This window comes from Quercus suber, unplaced genomic scaffold (genome assembly GCF_002906115.3).
Source record: "Quercus suber isolate HL8 unplaced genomic scaffold, Cork oak 2.0 scaffold_166, whole genome shotgun sequence".
In the NCBI taxonomy this organism is placed as follows: Eukaryota; Viridiplantae; Streptophyta; class Magnoliopsida; order Fagales; family Fagaceae; genus Quercus; species Quercus suber.
The window spans coordinates 752,907-773,406 of record NW_027069627.1 but is presented as its reverse complement, the minus strand read 5'-3'; the positions used below and the strand labels follow the sequence as shown (position 1 = coordinate 773,406).

The 20,500-nt window shown below is 38.8% G+C and overlaps 2 protein-coding genes across 2 annotated transcripts; one reads left to right on the top strand and one right to left on the bottom strand.

The window, feature by feature from the left end:
- The first annotated feature begins 373 nt into the window (after positions 1-373).
- Positions 374-5,455, top strand: LOC136069393 (uncharacterized). Its single transcript, XM_065777856.1, has one exon. The coding sequence runs from the start codon at positions 374-376 to the stop codon at positions 5,453-5,455; it is 5,082 nt and encodes a 1,693-aa protein (XP_065633928.1).
- A 747-nt stretch (positions 5,456-6,202) lies between these two features.
- Positions 6,203-9,402, bottom strand: LOC112032252 (uncharacterized). Its single transcript, XM_065777875.1, has 4 exons — positions 7,801-9,402; positions 7,554-7,724; positions 7,029-7,477; positions 6,203-6,936 (listed from the first exon to the last, which is right to left on the bottom strand). Exons 1-4 carry the CDS (start codon positions 8,615-8,617, stop codon positions 6,424-6,426), a joined length of 1,950 nt encoding a protein of 649 aa, XP_065633947.1. The 5' UTR covers positions 8,618-9,402; the 3' UTR covers positions 6,203-6,423.
- Between the last annotated feature and the right edge of the window lie 11,098 nt (positions 9,403-20,500).

Sequence of the window (20,500 nt, the reverse complement as noted above, 5' to 3'; positions counted from 1 at the left end):
TAACTTTACCATCGGAGAATAAAAGGCCGGCCACAACCGGTCTTCTCTGCTGACTTTCTTTGTTTTCTCAGGACTCATCTTACTAGATCAAGAACATCCGAAGACATTCCAGCCCACTGACTCCTTAGAATTCCTTTAAATCTATCAGAATTTCTTGGGAAGTATCAGTTGGCGCCGTCTGTGGGAAAGAGTTGTTTTTTGAGTTCTAGTCTTTCTCCAATCAAGGGTTGAAATGGTTCGGACAAGATCTAGAGCAACGAGTCCAGGCCCTCAACATAGTCGGGACGCTTCTAGTAACCCTCACCGAGACCGTCAGTCAGCACCTACCATGCAACCTCCCTCATTTCAACACGTGCAATCCATGGCTGCCGCTATGGCGGAACTAACTCGTCAGAACCAAGAGTTGGTTAGGCAACTGGAGTTAAGAAAACAACCTCATCAACGGAATGCTGGAGAACAGGCACAGAGTCAAGAGGAGGAAAGGAATGTTGAGACTGACAATCAATCGAGAGGTACCGTTTCACGGAGGGTACCTCACTTGGAAAAAGAAATGGATCAAATGAGAAGGGTAATGGACGAAATGAGGGAAAACATGAGGAAAACCAACCCTGTGGAAGACTTGGTCCACAGAACTGATTCCCCCTTCGTGGCGTCCGTCAATGCCCATCCCTTACCGCTCAAGTTCAAGATGCCTCCTTTAGATTCTTATGATGGGACAAGAGATCCTTTTGACCATATTGCCACCTTTAAAACTACTATGCATCTCCAAGGAGTTCCAGACGAAATAATGTGCAGAGCTTTTCCTACTACTTTGAAAGGACCAGCGCGGGTGTGGTTTAGCAAAATACCTCCTAATACAGTGGCGTCCTTTGAGGAGCTGAGCAAATTGTTTGTTAACAATTTCATTGGAGGGCAAAGGCACAAACGTTCTTCGTCCAGTTTGCTGACCATAGAACAAGGGGAGAATGAGAGTTTGCGGTCTTTCATCACGCGTTTCAACAGGGATGCCTTGGCGGTGGACGAGGTGGATGACAAACTTCTCCTGGCAGCATTTTATAATGGCGTTCATTCTGATCTATTTATACATAAGTTGTATGAGCAAGCACCTCAAACTATGGCCGAGCTAGTTCATTCGGCCCAGAACTTCATGAATGCAGAGGACGCTATCATAGCCAAGAAGAGGAAGAGAGTTGAGAAAGTTGAAGCCAACACAACGCGTCAGCCAGAGCAAGGTCCTCGTCCCAAGAGGGGACGGACGGAAGACAAGAGAGACCGAGATAAGAAAGCGGGCCCTTCAGCACGAAGTCAACAGTATACCCCTCTGAATGTGCCACTGGAGCAAGTCCTAATGCAGATTAAAGACGAACCTTCCTTAAAGTGGCCAGAGAAGATGAAGGGAGATCCCAACAAACGCAATCGAAACAAATATTGTCGATTCCATAGGGATCACGGGCACGATACAGATGAATGTTTTGATTTGAAGCAGCAAATTGAAAATCTCATCAGGCAAGGAAAGTTGAGGAACTTCCTTGGACGAGATCACAAGGATGAGAAGTTGAAAGCGAAGGTAGAGGAAACATCACGACCACCGCTGGGAGAAATAAGGATCATCCTGGGAGGGAGTCCTACAGGACAGTCGTCCAAGTCAAAGAAGGCGTACTTGAAAGCAGTACAAAACGTCCAACTCTCCGGACGATTGCCAAGGGAGAAAAGTACGGACGAGCAGACGATCACCTTCACGGACGAGGATGCAGAGAAAATCCACCACCCTCACGATGATGCTATCGTCATTACCCTCCTCATTGCTGACTACAAAACTAGAAGGGTGTTGATAGACAACGGGAGTTCGGCGGATATTTTGTATTATCCAGCCTTTCAGCAAATGAGGTTAGGACGAGACCAGCTGCAGCAAGTAAGCTCCCCTCTAGTGGGGTTTGGTGGAATGAAAATACAACCTGTGGGCAGCGTTTCACTACCAGTGACGGTGGGGGCGTATCCACAGCAAGTTACCAAGGAGGTAAATTTCCTTGTAGTTGATTGCTCGTCCTCTTACAACGCCATAATTGGAAGGCCAACTCTGAATAGGTGGAAGGCCATAACATCCACGTACCACTTGTCAGTCAAGTTTCCAACGGAGCATGGAATAGGCCAAGTACAGGGAGATCAGCTAACGGCAAGAGAGTGTTATTTAGCCATGTTGGCTATGGACGAACAAGTACAAACGATGACTATTGAAGAAAAGAAAGTTGTAGCAGAACCTATTGAAGCGTTGGAAGATGTTTCTTTGGACGACAATAACCCGGAGAGATGTACCCGGGTTGGGGCAGATTTGGAAGCAGGTGTCAAGAAAAATCTCATTTGTTTTCTGAGAAAGAACAGGGACGTGTTTGCATGGAGTCACGAAGATATGCCGGGCATAGATCCCAGTGTCATTACCCACCGTCTAAGTATATGTCCTTCGATGAAACCAGTGCGGCAAAAGAAGAGGGTGTTTGCTCCAGAAAGAGAGAATGCTGTTAAGGAGGAAGTTCAAAAGCTGATTGCTGCGAAATTCATTCGAGAGGTATACTATCCTGAGTGGTTGGCCAACGTTGTTATGGTTAAAAAGGCGAACGGCAAATGGAGAATGTGTGTTGATTTCACTGACCTAAACAAGGCTTGCCCAAAGGATAGTTATCCGCTACCACGCATTGATCAGCTGGTAGATTCTACTGCGGGACACAAGTTACTCAGTTTCTTGGACGCTTTCTCGGGGTATAATCAGATCCGGATGGACGAGGCAGATCAAGAGAAGACATCTTTCATCACCAGTCAAGGATTATTTTGTTACGAAGTAATGCCTTTCGGTTTGAAAAATGCTGGGGCAACATACCAACGCTTGGTCAATCTTATGTTTCGTCCACAGATCGGGCGGAATATGGAAGTCTATATAGACGACATGTTGGTAAAGACTCAGGACGAACAAAGGCATCTGGACGATTTGAAGGAGACATTCAATACATTGAGGCATTACCATATGAAGTTGAACCCTAGTAAATGTGCTTTTGGAGTATCATCAGGAAAATTCCTGGGGTTCATGGTCTCCTACAGAGGAATCGAAGCAAACCCTGATAAAATCCAAGCAATATTGAATATGAAACCCCCAAGCAATGTTAAAGAAGTCCAGTCACTTACCGGACGGGTCGCTGCCCTCAATCGATTTGTCTCCAAAGCTACGGACAAATGCTTGCCATTTTTTAAAGTTCTTAAAAAAGCATTTGAGTGGACGGAAGATTGTCAGAAAGCATTTGAGGAGTTGAAGTCGTACCTTACCAAGGCCCCTTTGTTAAGCCCGTCCGTGCAAGGGGAAGAGTTATATTTATATCTGGCAGTCACCCCGCATGCTGTGAGTTCAGCATTGGTAAGAGAGGAAAACAAGGTACAGAGGCCTGTATACTATACTAGCAGAGCATTGAGAGGAGCAGAAGGACGATATCCACTGATGGAAAAACTGGCCTTCGCATTGATAACAGCCTCCAGGAAATTGAGGCATTACTTTCAGGCCCATGTTATTAATGTCATGACAGATCACCCACTCAAGAAGGCAATGAACAAACTGGAGGCTGCAGGACGTTTGATCCAATGGGCCGTCGAGCTCAGTGAGTTTGACCTAAAGTATCAACCGAGGCATGCCATCAAAGCTCAAGCTCTGGCAGATTTCATCGCAGAGTTTACTCTAGATTGTGATGATACGGACGAGAAGGAAAGCGTCAGATGGGTGGCTTATGTGGATGGCTCGTCTACGCAATATGCAGGAGGAGTAGGAGTGGTGTTGCAATCTCCAGAGGGAGATAAATTAAAACACAGAGTTCGTCTGCAGTACCAGACAACCAATAATGAAGCCGAGTACGAAGCACTCCTCAAAGGGTTGGAATTGGCCAGATCAGTCCAAGCAGAGTCCCTCCTCGTCCTGGGAGATTCTCAGCTAATTATAGGCCAAGTGAATGGTGTATTTGAAGCCAAGGAAGAACGAATGAAAAAGTATCTGAACAGAGTAGTGCGCCTTACTAAGAAGTTTGAAGAAGTGAACTTCGTCCAAATCCCAAGGGAGGAAAACATGGAAGCTGACGCTCTGGCGAAAGAAGCCTCAGCGAGTGAGGCTGTAGACGAGGTAGATGAAATTCAATATATGCCGAGGGTAGACATTCCAGAAGTACAACAAGTGCAAGGCAAGATGAGTTGGATGACTCCAATCGTGTCGTACCTGAAAGATGGACGACTCCCAGAAGAAAAGGACGAGGCAAAAAAGCTAAGGGTAAAGGCAGCCAGGTACGTTCTAATGGACGAGGTTCTATACAAAAGGGGTTTTTCCCAGCCTTACCTTAGATGTCTGGAACCAGACGAAGCAAACTACGTAATAAGGGAAATCCATGAAGGAGCGTGTGGCAATCACTCAGGAGCCAGATCACTCGTCCACAAGATCGTCCGTGCAGGATATTACTGGCCTAGCATGCAAGCTGATGCTAAGGCCTACGTCAAAGTTTGCGACCAATGCCAAAGATTCAGCAATGTCCCCAGACAACCATCAGAATATTTAACTCCAATGACGGCCCCCTGGCCATTTGCACAATGGGGATTGGATATTCTGGGACCATTCCCACTAGGCGTGAGACAAATGAAGTTCCTCGTGGTTGGTATTGACTATTTTACCAAGTGGGTAGAGGCAGAATCCTTGGCTAACATTACACAACAGAATGTCAAAAACTTTGTGTGGAAGAATATTATATGCAGGTTTGGAGTGCCCAGGGTGCTGATATCAGACAATGGACGACAATTTGATAACTCACTTTTTAGAGATTTTTGTCTGCATTTCGGAATTCGAAACCACTATTCCTCACCAGCCCACCCACAAGCTAATGGCCAAGCAGAGGTTGCCAACCGATCCTTGCTAAAGTTAATCAAGACTCGGCTTGAGGGGGCTAAGGGGGCATGGCCAGATGAGTTACCAGGTGTTTTGTGGGCGTACAGGACGACAGCAAGAACTCCTACAGGGGAGACTCCTTTCAAATTAGCCTACGGAACAGAAGCAGTCATACCAGCAGAAGTTCACATGGCTAATCATAGAGTGGCAGCGTATCAAGACAAAGACAACGAGGAACAACTCCGTTTGAATCTTGATCTCATAGACGAGATAAGGATGGATGCTGAACAAAGGGTGGCAAGGTACAAGAACCTCATGGCTAGACAGTATGATGCAATGGTGAAGCCTAGGCGTTTCAACGTTGGAGATCTCGTTCTGAAAAGAGTCTCCTTGGCAACAAAGAACCCGGCTCATGGAAAGTTGGGACCAAATTGGGAAGGCCCCTACAGAGTCGTCAACTGCAAAAGACAGGGGACCTACTACTTGGAAGCACTGGATGGGAGGAAGTTAGAGCATCCTTGGAATGTGGAGCACCTGAGGAAGTACTATCAATAAAACGCAAGCGAAGATGAACATGACTTCGAACGCGTCTAAATACTACAAACTATTCTACATAAAAGGCTGTTTATTTATTTTGTCTTGTTGTTATGATTAAAGACAATTTATGGTTTAGTCTATGGTTTGGTTTGTGTTTGTTTTTCTTTCAAGGCAGGCATTAGTTTCATGGAACATGTCTCGTCTGTAAATAATGTATTGTGAACAATATTTGTGGAATGTACATAGTATTGTATAAATCCATGATTCAAGCATTGCTTTTGTTCATGACGACTTGGAAAAAGCTAAAAAGCTCAAAACGAGAAAATTCTCTGGACGCGGAGATGTGATCTCAATTTTCCAATGATGGGATGAAGCGCCCTCGTCCAAATTTAAGGACGGGGCAGAGCTGACTCATCAAATTAAATTCTCCAAGGATGAAATAAAGCGCTCTCGTCCAAAGCTAAGGACGAGATAGAGCAGTTTAATTAAATCAGTCTAAGGAACGCTCGTCCATAAAGTGAGGATATAAAATAAACCTGACTACATCATGGACGAGAGTCAACAAGGGCGTTTTGAACGTCCCTAAATCACTTCAAGGAAGTATCTTATGGACGAGATCAAAACACGGGCAAGTCTAAGGACGAATAGTGCCTTCTCACTTGGAAGCCATTTCAAGTGAAGTTTTGTTATCATTTTTGCATGGTTAAGTCACAAATGAAAATTCCAATGAAAATGACTTGAGATTGTGCATGAGACATAGACGAGTAAAACAAAATAATTATGAAATATAAAATCTCGTCCATAAAATAAACAGTGCATAATTGTTTTTAAGGGCGGACTGGAAAAGTCCTAAACACCCTTTTTAACTGTTTTATCAACATTCGTCCTTAAACATGGACGAGTTAAATGTGCTTAAGTTACATATATTTTCTTCAAAAAAAAAACAGAAGAAGCAAAAACAAACAACTAAGTCCTTAATCCATCTTCTAAGTGGAGGCATCTGGATTGGGGCCGTCCTGAGGCTGGGTTGTGGCATCGTCCTCTATGTTGGCGTCCTCAGAGTCAAGGCCAAGGAGAGAGCTGGTGGTGGCAGGGTTCAAATTAAGCATAATTGAACTAAAGTCCACATCAGGAAATCTCTCAGCAGCATCTATCCTGAAGTCTTCGAACCCTGCAGCATAGTTGGTGTCTAAGGCGTCTGTATATTGCTTGGACGCCTTAAATTCAGCCACAGCATCTTCCTTGGCTCTGGAGAGAAGAATGCTCTGCTCGTCGGTCCTTCGTTGTAGATCCTCAAGACGAGCATCCTTCTCTGCAGCATTGGCCTTCAACTCTTCAACCAAAGCTTGGAGCCCCTTAGCCTCCTCGGTCGTCTTGGCAGCTGCCTCAGCCCATTGTTTAGCCTCCTCCTTCAACTCCCGTATCCTCGTCTCCAGTAAAATCCTCGTCTTGTCCAACCCAGTGGCCTGTCTGGACGCAGCTATGAACTTGGACATGCCCTGAGGGAATTCAACAAAACAGGTTTAGATTAAACTGAAAGGAAAATAAGAAAGACGTACATCTGGTCAAGACGAGGATAAGAATTTCTTACCTTGAGGAGGTCATGAACACCAGAGTGTTCGAAGTCCTTCAAGGACATGTCATAGCAAACATTGATGTCCTCGTCCGTCACTGCACTTTTGAAGCGCTCCCAGGCCAAGTCTTCGTTTTCAATGATATTGGAAGGGGCCCCCTGGGATGGTTGAGACGAGGAAGGTGCAGTCTTGGATGGAGGGGTCTTGGATGGAGTAGACTCCACGGGAGTAGACGAGTCAACCTCGTAAACTCTGGTAGGCTGCTGAGAGGACGGGGTGGGCTTAGTCACCTGGGACGAGCCATGCTTCACCTTTTTACCTCGCCTGCTGGGGAGGTTCTCCAGATCTAAATTTTTAGAGATAGTTTTTCTCTTCTCCCCAGCAGTGGGACGAGCTTGGCGATCGATCTCAGGACGATTCCCCTCACCAACTTCTTTCCCTTTGTTGCCCCTCATAGTTGCCATTCCTGTGAAGAGACGAGGAGGATTTACTTAGAAAAATGAAAATAATAAATCTAAGGAGCACGAGAAACATTTACTTACTTTTTCTAACTGTAATTTCGTGTGCAAGGGCAACGTCAGAAGGTTGAGGACCAAAACCCCACTTTGCAAGTCGTCTGAGAGAGACTAAAGTGTGGAAATCCCTGTCCGCGTATAGACGAGCCCTGTGGACGCGGTCACGGTGCAACTTGCTTAAAGTAGGTCGTCCAACAGCTGCAATGAAATAAATCAACGTTAAATAAGTTAAGTGAAAAGCAAGTAAAAAGGAATGAGAAGCTAAGGGACTTACCCTCAGGACGAAGGTTTCCTAAGTCCCCACTGAAATGACCAAAAGAATCCCGGCCAACGTCTGAAGGATTTCCAGCCCAAAATCCAGAAACGAAGAAAAACTCCGTCTTCCACTTCCTGTCAGACGAGGCCAAGGATCTCACCAATCTACAGTCTTTACTCCTGGCAGTGAATTGGTAAAAGCCAGGAGATTGATGAATCTCGGAGGGTTTGTAGCAGTAGAGGAACTCGTCCACAGTGATAGGACGATCTCCTCCAAACACTTCTCTCCACAAAATTTGCATAGAGACAATTAACCTCCATGCATTAGGGTTGAACTGACACACCCCTAAACCTAACCTAAATAACAGTTCTCTTGTAAAAGAATTTAAAGGAAATCTAAGGCCCCCAAGAAGGTAGGCCTCGTATACACCTATTCCAAAATGAGGATTGCAGCACCACTCTCCACGGACGGGTAATCTAGGATTAAACTCGTCTGGGATTTGGTACCACTCCTTAAGGTTGTTTAACCTTTCCTCGTCCGTCTTCGAGGGAATATCTACAGCGCAGCTATATACGGTTACCTCAGTCTCGTCCAAAGGGTTAGACGGAGGGATAGAAGACGAGGTACCTACCTGGGACCCTACAGTTTTCCTAAGTTGTTCTTGAATTTCTTCCAAAGGAACCCCAGGGACCCCTGAGACGTATTCCTCGTCGGTAGTATTTCCCCTACTGCTACTACTACTAGTATTACCGGAGCTATTACTGCTTCCGTCGTAATACTCGTCTATGGCTCTTACTGTACTATCACTAGACGAGGAAATAGTGATTCCTGACATTGTCTAAAAAGGAAATTTTTAAGAAAGCCTAAAAAGACGAAGGAAGAGGGATTACCTGGATCTAGGACGTACTGAAACTATAGACGCAGGAAGTCTTAGACGAGGCTCTAGACGAGGGATGTCAAGGAGGAAAAATCTCAGAAGTAAAGAGGGTAATGGGGGCATTCCACTATTTATAGATGTTGACCTGAGCATATAAAGCGACACAACCAACCAAGCCTTGACGCGTGGCCCACGTCTCGAAAAAATGAATCGACGAAACAAATCACCAATTACGTCGTGACACGTGGCGCTTCTGATTATTTGGAGTAAGATCATACGTTCAGAATGAGTTATACACCTGTGGACGACGCATGGACAAGGGGGGCAACTGATGGTGCCAGAAAACATCAAGTCCAAACACTCGTCCGTATGGTCGTCCACCTCAATGCTCAGCTGTGCTTAATACCCTCGTCCCTCCGTTACCACCAATGCCCGTTTAAGCTCGTCCAGTGTAGGACGAGCGGGCTGCATATCTCGTCCTTCAGTAATGACGGACGAGATGGATAATAGAGAGCTAGACCTCGTCCATCATTAATGACGGACGAGGTCAATTCACAGACGGACTAAGCACCCTTTCAGCCAAAAGCTGCATCGCTTAAGTCTCAACACAGTTTCTGAAGAGGTAACCCTTGTGGCAGTTATGGAAGTTATACACTGAATCCTCCAAACTCTACAACGATTGGTAAAGGTAACTGATTTCTACTGCTATATAAAGGCCTGTCTCTGCAAAGGTAAAGGGATCTTCTTCTTTTCTATTCTTTCTCCGGAAAGAACTTGAGAAACATAAAAACACAGTTTTCCTATCCTCCAGTTTTCTAACTTTACCATCGGAGAATAGAAGGCCGGCCACAACCGGTCTTCTCTGCTGACTTTCTTTGTTTTCTCAGGACTCATCTTACTAGATCAAGAACATCCGGAGACATTCCAGCCCACTGACTCCTTAGAATTCCTTTAAATCTATCAGAATTTCTTGGGAAGTATCAATGTTTATTTAGTAATATGAAATATTAGTTCTCACCTATAAACATCCAAACTTGAATTGAATACATCCTCCAAATAACCTGTAAATTTGTTTTTCACCAATACTGGATATTTGCATCAACGTTAACAACAAAAATTAAATTAAGTTTCCATCTACATATTTGCATCAAAGTTAACAACAAAAATTAAATTAAACCCAATGGCCACTTCAGTATCTTTTTTTTTTTTTCTCCAATTAAATCATAATGGATCACTTGGTAGATCCCCGCATATTTGCAAAAAAATTATTTTTGCATCAACTACATATTTGCATCAAGGTTCTCAATAAAATTTAAATCTAATGGATCAAAAATGTTGACAGGAGACAAACTAAGTCACAAATGTGGAATTTGTGTTTCAAGCGAGATCAGAGGAAGAGACTACTGAGTTGCAAAATCGCTCACAAATGTGGGGTTTGTGTTTCAGGTATGTACTTACATACTACTCGAGTTTAGAGAACTCGAGTATATACTTAAATGGTACTCGAGTTTAAGGAACTCAAGTACTGTGTAGTTTTCTAATTATAATACCCGATGATCAAGTCCTCGAGTTATGTCAACATATAACTTGAGCTCCACAAGCTCAAGTCTAGGGCGGCATTTTTTATTAAAAAAATTCCAGCTCAGCCAATGTCGCGGTGGCAAACTCAAGTGAAACTTGAGTTCCTAGACCTCAAGTGGAACTCGAGTACCATGTAGAACTTGAGTTCCTCAAACTTGAGTATCTAAATAGTGGTAGATCCCTACATATTTCATAAATAGTGGTAGATTGCAAAATATTTTGAAAAACAGTGATATTTGGCCATTTTGGCCCTAGAATTTGAACCAAAGTTCACCTTGGGCTTGGAACCAGATTTTGAACAAAAATTCACCTTAGGCTTAAAACTAGAAATTATTTGAACATTCATCTCATCTTCAAATTGAGATACATGGCTAGGTGCAAGTCTATCCCAATATTGCTTTGGCTCTTGATTTTTTGAATAAACTCAAAAACACGTGACAAACTTATTGACAAAAAAAGTAGCACATTTACAACCCTAAAATAATTCAAAGAAATCAACAAAATAAAAGAGGAAGCGAGGAGCGAAACTAACGGCACTGAGGGGATTATAGTGGCGGTGCTAGGCAAAAGTGACAGCGTCAGCTTCAGATCCAATGGTACAGTGGTGTTGCAGCGTCATCGAGTGGGTTGTGGGCTTGACGATGTCGTGGATTAATGATAGAGATTTTTGGGTTGAGTGTTTGGTTGGTGGGGTTCTTGACTACTAGTAGGTGAGGTTTTTCCGTGGCGGCAGAAGGTGGTTTTTTTCAATGGTGTGGTGGATGGGTTTTTGGTGGTGGAAAACACAATGACTTTTTTTTTTTTTCTAGTTTGGGTGAGCATATCTGGGGGTGGTCGGAGTTTGTGGGGTGTGGTGGCTATTTATGCTTGGACAAATTTGGAGTGGGTTTGAAAGGATCGGATGCTTTGATACCAAGTCGATGCAGAACATATAGGAAATCATATACTATATATAATAGCAGAAGCTTTTACCAGGTGCTGACACGTAAGGCAAAATGACCCCTTAAAAAGTTGACACATATTTAACTTTAAGTTAAAAGAGCCGCACGTTGCATCGTTTCAGCTTTTATTTCTATAACGCCATTTGAAAGCATCTCACTATAAATAAAAAAAGTAAAAGACTCAAACCAAACGTTAGACAAAAAAAGCTTCCGCTGTTTCCATTCACCTATTAAAAAAAAAATATATATAGACCCAAACCCTCTCACTTCAGTTTCTCCTCTTTCGGATACTCTCTCCTTTCGCTTCCTTTTGATTTTCTTAACACCGATGCTTATTATACAAAGATACAGAAGGAGGAAAAAATAAACCTTGCGATTCAGAGATGAGAAGGAGACAGACGTTGAGAGAACTACCACCGGTAAGTTTTTCTTTTTTTCATTCTTTCTTAGATCTAGGTATGGGTATGAAATATGAATTAGTTTTAAGAAATTTGGTTGGATTGATTTTAACTTAGGTATTTGGGTTACATTAGGTTTTGATTTGATTTTTTGAAATTTGGGGTTATATATGATTTAGGTTTGGAGGGGCAAAAACAGAGAAATAAGAGAGAACAAGAGTTTGTTATTCATAAAGAGTAGAAACCTTTATTGGTAATTGTTTTTTTTTTTTTTTAATATTGCTTTAAACGTTTGAGTTGATTTAGTATTAGGTTTGGGTATTTAATTGAATTTATTTTGATTCAATATCTATCTTCCTTTTTTACTTTTTCCCCTTAAACTACGCTCTTAGATACCATTTATAGGACAAAAAAACAGCGAGTCATAGATTGAAGAAGTTTGATTTTTTTTTTTTTTTTAATTTGATTTTGATTGTCAATTTGAATTTTTTTTTTTTCAATTAGTTTGTTCNGACAAGTGGATGAGCTCTTGCACAAAGGATTTGTGCGTGAAAGCTTAAGCCCATGTGCAGTCCCTGCACTCTTGACCCCAAAGAAAGATGGATCTTGGAGAATGTGCGTGGATAGTCGCGCAATCAATAAGATTACTGTGAAGTATCGTTTTCCTATCCCTAGGTTAGATGATATGTTTGATATGATGTCAGGAGCCACAATCTTTTCGAAGATTGATTTGAAAAGTGGATACCATCAGATTAGGATTCGCCCTGGTGATGAATGGAAGACTGCTTTTAAGACAAAGGATGGTCTATATGAGTGGCTTGTGATGCCCTTTGGCTTATCAAATGCTCCTAGTACTTTTATGAGAATGATGACACAAGTACTAAGGCCTTTCATGGGCAAATTTGTAGTAGTGTACTTTGATGACATCCTCATTTATAGTAAATCAAAGGAGCAACATTTGGGCCACCTTAAACAAGTTTGTTCTACTTTGAGGAGAGAAAACTTGTATGCCAACCTACAGAAATGCTCTTTCTTTACTGATAGTGTCATTTTCTTAGGTTTTGTGGTCTCATCCAAAGGAGTTTCTGCTGACCCACAAAAGGTCAAGGCCATAGTGGATTGGCCTGAACCCAAGAACATTCATGAGGTTCGCAGTTTTCATGGGCTTGCAACTTTCTATCGCCGCTTCATACGTGGGTTTAGTACAATCATGGCACCAATCACTGATTGTATGAAGCAAGGCGAATTCCAATGGTCAAATGCTGCTGGTAAAGCATTTCAAGAAATCAAGAAGAAAATGACAGAAGCACCGGTGATGCGCCTACCAGACTTTGATAAGGTCTTTGAAGTGGAATGTGATGCGTCTGGTGTAGGCATAGGAGGAGTTCTTAGCCAAGATTGTCACCCTATAGCTTACTTTAGTGAGAAATTAAATGAGGCTAAGAAGAAGTATTCAACATATGACAAAGAACTCTATGCTGTGGTACAAGCTTTAAGATACTGGAGCCATTATTTGACACCTTATGAGTTTGTCATTTATTCTGATCATGATGCTCTCCGCCACATCAATTCCCAAAAGAAATTAAATGCTCGACATGTCCCTTGGGTTGAGTTTTTGCAAAGATTCTCTTTTGTTTTGAGACACAAATCTGGTGTTGAGAATAAGGTAGCTGATGCTTTGAGTCGTCGAGTTACCTTACTTTCTGTGATGAGCACAAAAGTCATAGGGTTTGAAAAGTTGCAAGAGGAGTATGATTCTTGTCCAGATTTTGGAGAAGTGTACACTACACTTAGTACTGAGCATTTTCAGGTTGTTGATGATTTTATCCTCCGAGATGGCTACTTGTTTAAAGCCAATAAGCTTTGTATTCCCCGCACATCAGTTAGAGACTTTTTGGTTTGGGAAGTGCACGCAGGAGGACTTTCAGGACATTTTGGACGTGATAAGACAATTGAAGAGGTAGAGAGGCAGTTCTATTGGCCAAGTCTTAAGAGGGATGTTGCTAGGATAATTGGTCAGTGTCGTCAATGTCAGTTGGCTAAGCATTGCAAGCAAAATACTGGCCTTTACACTCCTCTACCAGTTCCACATTGTCCCTGGGAGGATATTAGCATGGACTTTATACTAGGTCTTCCCCGTACCCTTAGGAAGTTTGATTCCATCCTTGTCGTGGTAGACCGGTTCTCCAAAATGGCTCATTTTCTTCCATGTTCTAAGACTTCTGATGCATCCAAGGTAGCCAAGATTTTCTTTGATGAGATTGTTAAGTTGTATGGGTTACCTAAAACAATTGTGTCAGATAGGGATGTTAAATTCATGAGCTACTTTTGGAAGACTCTTTGGCACATGATGGGAACAAAGTTAAAATTCTCCACAGCATATCATCCTCAAACTGATGGTCAAACTGAGGTTGTCAATAGGAGTCTAGGAAATCTCTTGAGGTGTCTCATAGGTGAGAATGGTAAGACTTGGGAATCTATACTTCCTGTAGCCCAATTTGCATACAATAACTCAGTCAATAGGTCCATAGGCATGAGCCCATTTGAAGTTGTTCATGGTTATACACCTAGGAGACCTTTAGACCTTCTCCCAATGTCCTCACATGATAGGGTTTCTGTGTCTGCAGTAGAGTTTGCTAGTCACATGCATGAGCTGCATAAAGAGATCAACAAACGAATTCATGCTAGTAATCTTAAGTATAAGACTCAGGCTGATTTACATCGACGTCATTTAGACTTTGATGTAGGAGATTATGTTATGATTCGTATCAGGCCTGAACGGTATCCTTCAGGAACCGTTAAGAAATTGCAGGCCCGCAGTGCTGGCCCATTCAAGGTATTAAAGAAACTTGGACCTAATGCTTATGTGATTGATATACCTTCAGACTATGGTATTAGTTCTACTTTTAATATTGCTGATTTAATTGCTTTTAAAGGTCCAGCAGTTATTCCCTATGACCCTTTTGATGCTTCACCCTCTCCTTCTTTGACTAACCATGTCCCTAGCCCTACACCATCTTGTTTCCAAAAGGCACATAAAGATATTGTTGATGTTATTTTGGATGAGCAGTCTCTTTTCACTAGGGATGGAACAGTTCAGCGCTTCTTGGTTCGCTGGCGAGGACGGCCTGATTCTGACTGTACATGGTTCACCAGAGAGGAGTTGCAGCAGCTTGATCCCGCTCTTTTGGAGGCTTACTTGGATTCACTTGCTACCACTTCATCTCTACCTCCTATCACCCGCACATATGAGCGTCGACGGAGGCGCCATGCTGACCCAGTGAGCTTATGGCTTGATGGAGCTTATTCTGATGTCACTTGATCCTTTGAGCTTTACTCGACGGGGTCGAGTTTCTCCCACCCCAGGGGAGTTGGTGCGGACACCACATGATGGCACACCTGTGGAGATTATCCTTATCATTTATGTTATCTTTATTTGGGTTTATCTTTAGTATTGGACTAGTATTTGAGATTGTTTAGGATTATAATATTAGTGTTTGAGATTGTTTAGGATTTGTTTAGGAGAGTTTATCTTTATCATTATGATTCCTGAAAGCTGTATATAAAGCTCCAGATGGTTCCTTTTGTAGGTTACAGATTATTATTATTTTTATCGAGATTATTTGCGTATTTGTTTGGTAGTGATTCCAAACACCTTAGGTGGGAAGCCTAAGGTTCTTCGGTAGGACTAATCTAGGTGGGAAGCCTAGGTTGTCCTGCATCAATGATCCAGAAGAAGGTGTTGTGCAAGTCCAACCCAATTGAAAATTATGAAACCCAATTGAAATTCAAATACTATGGATTTGGAATGTTTGGTTTTCGTCGATAACGTATGCGTGATTGTAAGAAAAATGCAAATTCCCCTCAGCGTCTATATCTTAATTTAGATATTTTTAATTGGTCCCTTCAGACACATGAAAAATAATTCCAAGTCCATGCATCAAAGCCATAGTCTTGCTCCTTCACTGGTACGTATACTGATTTTAATTTTTGTCTTGACTCTTTAGAGTTGGACATAGGCTTCTTGACTTGGACTTATCGTACAGCTCATGCTTAAAAAGGAAAATCTCAGTATCGCTTTCATTTTCATTTTGTGCATTTTCAATTTACATCTGTATGATTATTATAAAAATAAAAAGTAAATTACCTCTATTCATCTTACGTTACACAAATTAATCATACTCTGGCACTAAAAATAATACAAAAACACTGATAGCCAATATCCAACAAGCATTGAAACACTATTTTGCAGATTTAGAACATCAAAGGAAGCATAGCTTAACATTGTGAAAGATATCAATGATTTTGACAGAGTCTATCTTGATGGGATTGTGCTAAGCTTCATGTTTATTTCTAAAACTATCACATATGTGCCATGCTCCTCTAGCTCTATAGTCTTTTACATTCCCAAATTTTAACAAACGATTCAAGACCTGAAGTGACAGAGGCTTTGAATACAAATGAAGGAACCAAAAACCTATACCTCCAGAAATAATTTATAGACAAGGATTTAAAGTGCAGATACTTTCTCATCAAATATTTTGGGTATTTGATGAGAAAGTATATAATACAAGAAATTAGTACTAAATCATTCATATAACAAATTAACTTCCTTAATAAAGGCTAATGATTCTGGTGACTGGTGACTGAACAAAAACCGGGTGCAATTACCCCATTTCCACCCACATCAATTTATACCATTCTCATTTTTTTAACTTCAACTTTTTAACATTTTTCAAAAAAATTTGAAATTTTTTAATTCAATGGTTGAGATTGAATGTTGCTTTTTTAAGCTTTCTATCTCAACCATTCACTGCTTTTGCATTAGATGCAATAGATATTAAACCTGATCTCAATCATAGAACACGTGCTTTTATTCCTTGAAGATTTTTATAATTTTTTTTTTCATGTACTCATGAACATGCCATATTCTTTTGGGAAGAGATTTATTTAAGTTTTTTTTTTTTTTTCAAACTAAAAACGGATAGATATTCATATATCCCATAAAATAAAATTGATAACAAAAAATTATTTATACCAATCAATAAATTTTTATTAAATTATTTATTATTAATTTTTTAATGTATATAACCATGAGCTGTAGCTCACTTTTTTTTACATGTTCAAAAATATTTGCTGCTTTGGTTAATTTATTGACTTATTCACCTTTTAAAACCTAGCACAATTTATTTTAAGAGAATCAAAATAAATTTTAGAAATAAAAACTAATTTCAAGACAAAATTTAATAAGTAGAAGTCCACAAAGCTGCACACAACTGACATTTGTACAAACATACCACGTTTGAACATGAATTGCAATAGTTATCAAGAGTTGAGATTAAAAGTTGAAAAAAATATCTTTCAATTTTATTCATTGAATAAAAAAAATAAACAAGTTAACTAGCTAGTCCAATGTGTCAATACAATGAATCAACCACAGTTTACACCAGAAACATGTTTATTCAATTTAAAATTTCAAAAAAAAAAAAAAAAAAAAAGCAACATCAAGCAATTTATTATATCAATTAAACTTATCAATAAATAAATAAATAATAAAAATAGTAATAAAAAAAAAAAAAAATCTATTAGGAGAGGGTAATTGCACCCGATCCAAATCCTTTGTACTTAGTTTCACATGGGACACTAGCTCTTTATTTTTCCTGTCAAGTTAAAATTTGATAGAAAGACTAAGTTATACCAATTATAATCGACTCAATAGTAAATCTAAAATGGGGATTGCAAGATTATAAATAAATAAAAATTGTGACCTACAAGGCTTCTAAGTTATGAATGATGCACATCTTTATTCATTTCTTGATAGAAATCTTTCATAAACCTAGGTATGGTTTTAAAAGCATCAATTCATGCATAAATTCTAATCCATTTTAGTGTAAGAATTTTAATTTCCTATCTTATACCGTCATTTTTTCATAACTTTATAAGAGTTATTTTAATAAAATATTCATTATTCATTTAACCACTTTATTTTTAAAATATCCACATCACTCACACATACACACCAACTCAATGAATTAAGAAATAAATAAAAGATGTTTTTATGCATAAACAACGGTTGTATAAATTTATATAGATACGCATAATTTAAATAAATAAATAAATAAATAACTAAGTTCTAATAAACAGACAAGTCATAATAATTTCGACAAGCCACTCTAGTGAATAACTAATAAGTAATAACTACGAATATGTGCAACTGTGCAAAATTCAACAACCAACTTCAATTGATAATTCATTCTCAAAAAAAAACTTCAATTGATAATGAATATAAGATATGAACGAGGTTTAGAACAAGAGTAGTTCTGGAGGTTTGCTGGATTCGGCTGAAGGTAAAAACATTATTATTGTTGCTGTTCTGAGAGAGTAAAATGAGACCAAGAAGTGCTAGAGAATCTAATCAAAAATAAATAGATGTGCAAGAAATCAAAGGTGCTTTTGCCAAAGGTCTGAAAGTGAGGCCATGAGCAATTGGTACGTATGAATACAAACATACCCAATGTAGCTCTTTGGGTCAGAGGATCTTCCGGGCCGAAAAGCTTCTTTATCTTCTCCTAAAAATAATATAATAACCTTGAAATGGTCCATCTTTTGCCCCATATCATCTTTGACCATTTCATTTCATTCCCATTTTTCTTCAATGAGATATTCTCATCATCTTTTTGGTTTCATGTTAGTTTGAACGGACTGATAAATGCCCCTAATTGAAAACTTTTATAGTGTTCGGAGGGTTCAATAAACTAGTAGCCTGATTTGAAGATGTTAACAATCTAAAACAATCTGGTTAGTGTTGATTTATTTGTTGTTATTATTATTATTATATCTGGCTATTAGTCAAACTTATAAAACCAATATGTCTCCGATAGAAATAATATCGTAAGATAGTATAGGAAAATTCTCTATTTTAATCAAATACAAAAATACACTTATGAAACCAATCTGTCTCCAATAGATTAGGAAAATGATATCGTAAGATAGTATAGGAAAATTCTCTATTTTAATCAAATACAAAAATACATAAATTTCCCATAAAAATAATAAATAAATTTTACCTTAAAATGCAAAAAATTTAAAAAAAAAAAAACTTAAATAACAATTATAGCACGCACAATAACAACAGACTAAAAAAGATATAATAAATATAAAAATAACTAAACCAATTAATAAATATAAAAATATCTAAATCTTTGAAAAGTAGTTGAGAGGAGATAATGATATCTCAAATTAATTATACATAATATCCTAAAACCTACTCATAAAAAAAAATAAATAAAAAAGCTTGTATCATTTCCTAAGAACATATTCTCAAGCTTGTATCCTATAATCACCTACAAAACTAAACGCAGAATAAGTCACATGTAAACATATATATACTAATATACCAAAAATCCTATATAAATATATCGTACATAAATAAATATAAAAACTATACCTTCACTCTAATTAAATTTACCCATTAAATATATTTTTCAATATTGATACCTAATATTCAAAATTTAAATGTTAAATAACAAGAAATTTATCTATTTTAACCAAAACATGATTAAAAATTAATATCAAAAGGTCATAAGGAACAATAACAAACGAAAAAGGCTACGATCAAGTAATCTATAAATTTCGATTACATTGATTTGAATTAAATCAATTGGCATGGTTGCCACAGATATATGGGAATGGGAATCACTGCAGCTTTAGCTACACGAGAAAACATTTCGTGTAACATTGAATCCAATACTTCATGAGTATGATACTATTAAAAAAAAAAGGGTGTTAACAAAAATAAAAATAAAACAAAAGAATAAAAAATATAATAATTAAAAAAGATAAAGTATATACCATGTTATTCCGACAACAGCAGTGAAATTGAAATTTCCTCATATAGATGGATAAAGCGTAACTAAGACAATTAGAACTTCCGTATGTTCTAGGGCTAAAAGCATTCTTGTGAAAAATTCAATTCTCAGGAGATTGTGGGGTAGTTGAAAGTCTCGATAACCAACCACGAAAAGGAAACTAAATGTCATCGAGATTATTATATGTAACAGCTATTTGGCTTTTTGTCCCCGTATTTTGGCTTGAATTGTAGAAAATATGATGCATTAGTTAAAGGTATGGGACATGAAGTATGCATACTTGCAACTAATGCATCCTATTTTCTACAATTCCAACCAAAAAATTGCATTTTTTCAACTTAACAGAGAATACGGGTAAGAAAACTAAATAGTTGTTGCCTCTTATAATCATCTCAATAACACTCAGTTCCCTTTTCGAGGTTGGTTATCGAGATTCCCTAGTATCCTACGATCTCTTGAGATTTGAATACTTTTAAGACTAGAACATACAAAGGTTCTAATTATCTTAGCTATGCCTTACCCATCTATATGAGAAACTTTCAATTTCCCTATTGCCATTGGAATAACATGGTATACTTTATATTTTTTAACTACTATCTTTTTCATTCTTTTGTTTTATTTTTATTTTTGTTAATACCTCATTCTTTTTTTTCTTTTTTAAATCCGACTTATGAAGTGTTTTCTTGTGTAGCTCAAGCCATAATAGATTCCCATATCCATGGCAATCATGCCAATTGGTATGTTTCAAATCAATGTAATCGAACATTTATGGATTACTTGATTTCAGAGCCATTTCCATTTGTTATCATTCCCTATGAGTGGGTCTTCTTTCCGATATTACTTTTTAATCATGTTTAGACTAAAATAAATAAATTTCTTGTTATATAACATATAAAATTTAAATTTTAGACTCTAATATTGAAAAACATATTCTACGATGAATTTAATTAGAATAATGATATACTTTTTATATTTACTAATGTATGTTATATTTATATAAAATTCTTGGTATATTAATATATATATATATATATATGTTTACATATAACTTCT

Bases quoted from the DNA above. Each gene is read 5' to 3' on its own strand.
- LOC136069393 (XM_065777856.1), top strand. From the start codon at position 374: ATGGCGGAACTAACTCGTCAGAACCAAGAGTTGGTTAGGCAACTGGAG.
- LOC112032252 (XM_065777875.1), bottom strand. From the start codon at position 8,617: ATGTCAGGAATCACTATTTCCTCGTCTAGTGATAGTACAGTAAGAGCC. The intron at 7,725-7,800 runs GTAAGTCCCTTA...ATTTCATTGCAG, and splicing joins AGGAAACCTTCGTCCTGAGG to CTGTTGGACGACCTACTTTA. The intron at 7,478-7,553 runs GTAAGTAAATGT...GTCTCTTCACAG, and splicing joins CGAAATTACAGTTAGAAAAA to GAATGGCAACTATGAGGGGC.